General features: G+C 42.4%; 1 protein-coding gene across 1 annotated transcript; it reads left to right on the forward strand.

Annotated features, from left to right (window-relative positions):
• Positions 1 to 3,598: 3,598 nt before the first annotated feature.
• On the forward strand, positions 3,599 to 4,571 carry LOC130120827 (gamma-crystallin M3-like). The gene is made up of 3 exons (XM_056289597.1): positions 3,599 to 3,625; positions 3,880 to 4,119; positions 4,293 to 4,571. Exons 1-3 carry the CDS (start codon positions 3,611 to 3,613, stop codon positions 4,569 to 4,571), a joined length of 534 nt encoding a protein of 177 aa, XP_056145572.1. The 5' UTR covers positions 3,599 to 3,610.
• The last annotated feature ends 2,408 nt before the right edge of the window (positions 4,572 to 6,979 follow it).

The raw sequence follows: 6,979 nt of genomic DNA on the forward strand, positions 1-6,979 counted from the left end.
GTGGTTCCCAAGTAGACAGCGCCTGAAAAAGTAGAATCTGCAGAGCAGCAGTCAGAATAGTCTAATATCGGGGTTCTGTTATATTTTTGGATGTCCCTAAAAGTTGTTCTCTATCTGATATTCATGGTGTAGGAATAAAGCTGAAGTTCCTCTCCAGTAGCTAAATTCCCGGAAAGATTAAGTGAATAAAAAAGGCAGATTTAGAACATTAGAGGGCTGATATAGGAGAGGTCCCTGTTGGCACTTCCCCCTGTCCTGTTATAGCTGCTCAACCCAATGTTTAAAAATCTAAGCTTTATCTAGTGTTCTGTGTATGTTTCCCACCTCAGTTTTAAATTCTGAGTGATGAATTTCAAATAGAGGATTATAGTGTGTGGCAATGTATGAATTCAAGTGTTTTATGTTGTGTTATTAATTGAGGTGAAAATTTGATTATTGGTGCAGATTGTCGCGTACAGATATTTTTTGCTACCATCTTATGGAGAATCTGCAAATGACAAAATGCTATTTCAGGTTAATTTCCCATGTTGTTTAGGCCCAGAGACAGCTCAAAAACTTTGATAATTACTTAAGTTTCCTTTATTAATCCCTTTGGGGAAATTCAGTTACTGCAAATTAATCCTTCCTAGCTGTGATCTGTGTAGCTAGGAGCAGTGGGCTGCCACCTTCCTGCTGCACCCAGGGACCAACTGCAGTTCTTTTCCCATTGCTTTGGTCAGGGGCACAGACAGGAGTATAAACCCTAACATGCATGTTTCTTTTTGATGGCGGGGGAAACTGGAGCACCTGGAGAAAACCTACTGCAGACACAGGGAGAACATGCAAACTCCACACAGAGGACAACCTGGGATAACCCCCAAAGCTAGACAACCTCCGGGGTTTGAACCTAGGACTTTCTTGCTGAGGGGCAACAGCGCTAACCACTGGGCCATCGTGCCACCCAAAAATTTGCCTCCAACTGACTCCATTCTCATCTCCCCGCCTCAGGATTTGGCTCAAATTTGACCAGGATCTGTGGCAAGTGAAAAAGTTAGCACCTGGATAACTATATGTGATCAAAAGTGTGAGGTGGCATTCTACTGAGACGAGAGCCACCAATAAAAATAACTGGCTTGGTGGATTTAATATTCCAGTCTCATATCTTGTGCGCTTCAAGTAGCATCATGTCAAGTGACTTTACATCTCCCACAGCTCAACAAGGTGCAGGGTTGCCAGATTACAGACTAAATCGCCTGTCCTCCGAGGCTGTGTTAGTGGGGCCTGATCTTGTAGAATTCCTGACATGTCTTAAAACTAGCATCTTTTGTGTTTTTGTATGTCAGTATTCTGGGTTTGGGAGTTGGCAGAGGGGTTAAAGTTTCATGGGTGGGGTCAGATTGGGGTATATGTGTGGGAGGTCTCCCTTCGGGGGGGGGGAGAGAGAGAGAGAGAGAGAGAGAGAGAGAGAGAGAGAGTGAGAGAGCGAGAGAGCGAGCGAGAGCAAAAAAACATGTATCGTTTTTCCCAATCTGTTTCGTTTGCAAAATCAAAGTTCACACTGGTGTCAATGGCGAGAGATCTGAGCTTGCACTGGCAACTGAGGAACTGTCAATAAAGTTTGGTATGGAAAATTGTAACTTGCATCTATAGTGCAGTGACGGGGACACTGTGCTTTAGGAGATGCCGTCTATTGGATGAGATGTTAAACCGAGGTCCTGACTCACTGTGGTCATTAAAGATCCCATGGCAGTTATCGCAAAAAGTAGGGGGGAGGGGGGTCCCCCTGTGTCCTGGCAAAATTCCCAACCTGGGTCTCTCCATGTGGCCACCTAATCATCCCCCCATGCAATTGGCTCAATGATTCCTCCCTCTCCACCTCAAGCTGATGTGTGGTGAGCGTTCTGGTTTAAAATGGCTGCCGTGCATCACCCAGGTGGGTGCTGCTACACATTGGCGGTGGTTGAAGTGAGTTACCCCCTTCAATGTGAAGCACTTTGGATGTCTAGAAAAGTGCAATGTAAATGTAATCCATTATTTTATATATTTTTTTTCTTTGTAAAACAATGTATTGAAACTTTTAAAAAGTTTCTATGGTTCAGATACATCTGTTCTTCAATCTGCTGAGCTGAAATTACGTCTTCATCTTTCATTTATTCATTTTTTTTAATTGTTCTTCTTTAAAAGGGCTAATTTTCTTAAGACTGCAATAACTTCAAAATATGAGGATGCAGAGATATGAAACATGGCCCATCTTATTCAGGGGCCTCTGTAATGGCCTTCCCATTTTTTGCTTTGCACATTTTTTTATTAGGATATGCTTTCATTTAGGGGGCACCCGGGTACCGTGGTGGTCTTTTCCGTTGCCTCCCAACACAGGGGATCGGTGGTTCGAATCCCTGTGTTACCTCCAGCTTGGTCGGGTGTCCCTAAAGACACAATTGGTCATGTTTCCGGGTGGGAAACCGGATGTGGGTATGTGAAGAAGCGGCTGGCGACTCCACATGTATCGGAGGAGGCATGTGGTAATCTGCAGCCCTCCCAGGAGGAGGTGGAGCAGAGACCGGGACAGCGTCGAAGAGTGGGGTAATTGGCCGGATACAACTGGGGAGAAAAAGAGGGGGAGGATATGCTTCCATTTAAGTGTTAGAATATGAGGATGAAACAGTTTTGAAATATGAAACGTGGCCCGTGTTATTCAGAGCCCTGAAATGTACAATGGGCATCTCTTGCTTTTTCAATTTTTCCTTTGTTCACATTTTATGTTTCTATTAGTTATAACGTGAAACTGCCAACTCTATGTAGCAATTACAAATCTTTTTCCTATTTAGAAATTCAAGCAGCAAAAAGTGCAATTGCATTAAATCCTAAGTGCAATATGAAGTATTTCCTGGGCACAGCTCAACAGGCTTTGTTACGGTCTTCATGTTCAGAGTGGCCTGGAGAAATGGACTATTGTAACACACACAGCAAGGCCTTATGATAAAATAGACAATAGTGTTGAGTGATAAATTCAAGCCCAAGTTTATTTCTGTTTAAATTCAAAACTCAGTTCAGGTATCAGATATTTTAATGTAAAAATAATCAATGCACATTGGCTCATGAACTGTTTGGTTGTCTTTGAAATGGGTGCATACATGCACACAATTTTTTTACAACAAACAAATCGTTACTGGTGATTCATAGAATAGTTGAACAATTTCAAAAATGAAGAATTACGAAAACAAAAAGATTTAACATAGAAATGGTTGACCAGAACGAGGTATATTCTCCTTTCTGTACCGTGTCTTACAGTGTTGAAAAAAATCCCATTCGAGTAAAGGCAGCATGGGTCTATGTTTGTTTAGCACCATACACAAAGGTTGATTTATGAAAAAGTCACACTTTCCCTGTCATTCAACAACAAGGACAATACACAGCTGGGCCTCTTCTCACAAATGCAACCGCCGCAAATCATGACCTGTTGAAGGCCACTTTGTACTGTACAGGGGGCCTCTGTTTCATGTTGCTCTGTCAGGAATTTGAACAATAGGGGTCATGTATTCTTTGGTTGTGGGGTCAGGTATAAAAGAGGCACAGGGACATAGAGGAAACTGTGCAATCCTTTTGGACCAATACAGTAACAACTGCAACCATGACCATGGGCAAGGTGTGTAAAGCTTTTCATTGTGTTCTAAGATGTAAACTCTGATATTGGTCGATAATAATAAGAATAATAATTATTATTATTAATAATAATAATAATATTAATAAGAATAATGATTATGATATAGTAAAAATAAAAACAGTAATGATAATTTATGATGATGATAATAATAATTGTGTACTGTATCATGCAAATCTACTGTACATTCCAAGACTTGCAAGATTCAGGATGGCATAATAATTTCTTTGTGTTTTCAGATCATCTTCTACGAGGACAGGAACTTCCAGGGTCGTTCCTATGAGACCAGCAGCGACTGCGCTGACATGTCCTCCTTCCTGAGCAGGTGCCACTCCTGCAGGGTAGAGAGCGGCTGCTTCATGGTCTATGATCGTTCCAACTACATGGGCAACCAGTACTTTGTTAGGAAGGGAGAGTACTCTGACTACCAGCGTATGGGCATGAGCGACTGCATCAGGTCCTGCCGCATGATCCCCATGGTAAACGAGTTTTTCCCCTTCTCAAAGGCACATCTCCCAAAGGGAGGCTTTTCAGGGTTCCCTGCCAATCCCTTTAAGTGGAAAATTAACACAACTGTGTGATTACAACTTCATATAACAATCGTAGTAACAAATCAATTTCTTATGTGTCAATCAAACGTGTCAATCCACAGCACAGGGGCCAGTTCAGGATGAGGATCTACGAGAGGGAGAACTTCGGCGGCCAGATGCACGAGCTGATGGATGACTGTGACTCCATGGTGGATCGTTTCCACATGTCCGACATGCAGTCCTGCAACGTGATGGACGGCCACTGGCTGATGTACGAGCAGCCCCACTTCAGAGGCAGGATGATCTACGTGAAGCCTGGAGAGTACAGGAACCTCAGAGATATGGGCACCAGTGGCATGAAGCCCATGAGCATGAGGCGCATCATGGATTCCTGTTACTAGAGAATTATGTAAAAGGAAGAGCTCAAATAAATTCTGCTGACTCATGTAAATGAAACCTTCAATTACTCATTTGACAGTTGTTTATTTTAAGATCTTAGTTATGAGCACTATAATAATATGAGTACAGTGGTATGTAACAAAATCTCATCCCATTATGATGAGAACTCTGTATAGGCCTATGTGCTGTACTGAGATCAGTGCTGACACCTCAGGCAGTCACTGCTCTAAAATAACAACAGATGGAAACTTAACAAACCAACAAAAACCAAACAACGTGAACACATTTATCCAGTATACACATTTCACACTGACAGCCAAGTGATTATAAAAAGGTGACCACAGCTCACACCATGAGATGGCAGCACCATACTTATTTAAAATCTGATTTATACTCCAGGGGCAAAACTGTGAGGATATTTTAATAACCAGTTCATACTCTGCATTCATCTCCATCTCCATGTAGCAAATATTTATACCGATGAGTGAATTTACCATCATTCATATAATCCAAATGCATTTAGATGTGAGTATAACATACGTATGGAAGTAGGATTACTACAAGAGGGTGAACTAAAAAATGCTGGCACATTAAAGTAGGATATGGGGTGTATTGTGGCGTGGGGATTTTCTTTTTTCTCCCCTTTTTTTTATTTTCCCCCCTTTTTCTCCCCATTTGTAGCCGGCCCATTACCCCACTCTTCCGAGCCGTCCCAGTCACTGCTCCACCCCCTCTGCCGATCCGGGGAGGGCTGCAGACTACCACATGTCACCTCCGATACATGTGGAGTCGCCAGCCACCTCTTTTCACCTGACAGTGAGGAGTTTCTCCAGGGGGATGTAGCGCGTGGGAGGATCACGCAATTCCCCCCAGTTTGTTTCATTATTCATCCTCAAACAAGCAAGAATAGACTCATGTAAAACACGCTACTCTTGAGCAAAATGTCTGGGTTAATTTTGAAAATGAAATAAGATGAAAACGTTGATAGCACTTTAGTTACTTTTCACTTGGGTTGGTTCAGTTTAGACTAATGCAGGTATGAAAACAGGAGTCTGTCTGAACACATGCAACTTCGATGACATTTAGTTCTGTAAGAAAAAACAAAAAGAACACAAATAAATAAATAAACAAACGAATGAATGAATGAATGAATGAATGAATGAATGCATGAATGGGTTATCCAAAGGACAATAAATGTCTATTGTACCACAATTCAATAATATCTTCAAAAAACATTTGTGAAATCCCCTGTGTATAGATTTTCGGTCTTCACCATAGTGAATTAAACTTTATATTGAGTACTAAACTATATAAAGAGCACATTTTCCAACGCAAGGCTGTTGAATCTACAGCAAAATTGTGATTTTCTCTGCTGACGAGAAAAACAAAATATCTTTTGTGGTTTGGCCACCATGTCTGCTTTTCAAAAAGGCTGACGTCCAAAGTCAATTGATAAACCTAACAATGTTTGTATTTGAAGAGGATATAAAAGGGCTGCGCGGCCCCATTAAAAGTTCGGTGTGACCTGTAGTGATATAACGCCATGTATATACACTGGAACTACACTAGGTGTTGTGAACTACCCGGACTGTTATTATGGTTATACCACTACCATGTATGGTTATTACGTCTGCCTACTGAGCCACGATTAAACCTGAGTTCTATAACCCGGTGTGGTCATTGATCCTCTACCAATACTACCCCAAGTATTACTTCATGACCCACAATGGGCAAGGTAAAGGCTCGTTGTTTTGCTGCAGAAATCTATCGTCAGCCAAAGATTAATAAGTGGTTTGCTTAAGAGAACTATGAATATGTCTGCCTGTGGAACTTCATTCGCAAACAGCCCAAACACCTTGAAGTACTACAGCCAATAAACACACTTTACCCACTGTGGGTATTTCATAGCGCCATTTCAGCCGCTGTAGTGTCATCCATGTGGAAGGGTGGGTGCTGGATGATGTATGAGCGCTCCGACTTCATGGGATACTAATACTTCTTAAATAAGGGGGGGGGGCACTGATATTCTCAGGGATGGACGGGTTTTGGTGATTGTGTTGGATGTTGTCACGTGATCCCACAAAGGGTCACACTCTTCTTCACTGAATGTTCAGTTGCGCCCCTTTGTGACTGCAGAAAAGTGTAAAAAAGTGTAAAAAACCGGTTGAGCGATGGCGAGAGCAGCATCTTTATCAACACACAACCCGCAGCGCGAGGCTGGACGAGTGCTCACACTTCAAACGAATGTCCCTCCCTTTATTTATTTATTTTGGGGGGGGGGAATTTTCCCCCTTTTTTCCCCCAATTGTATCTGGCCAATTACCCCACTCTTCTGAGCCGCCCTGGTTGCTGCTCCACCCCCTCTGCCGATCCGGGGAGGGCTGCAGACTACCACATGCATACATGTGAA

The sequence above is a fragment of the Lampris incognitus genome, chromosome 11 (genome assembly GCF_029633865.1).
Source record: "Lampris incognitus isolate fLamInc1 chromosome 11, fLamInc1.hap2, whole genome shotgun sequence".
Lineage (NCBI taxonomy): Eukaryota > Metazoa > Chordata > Actinopteri > Lampriformes > Lampridae > Lampris > Lampris incognitus.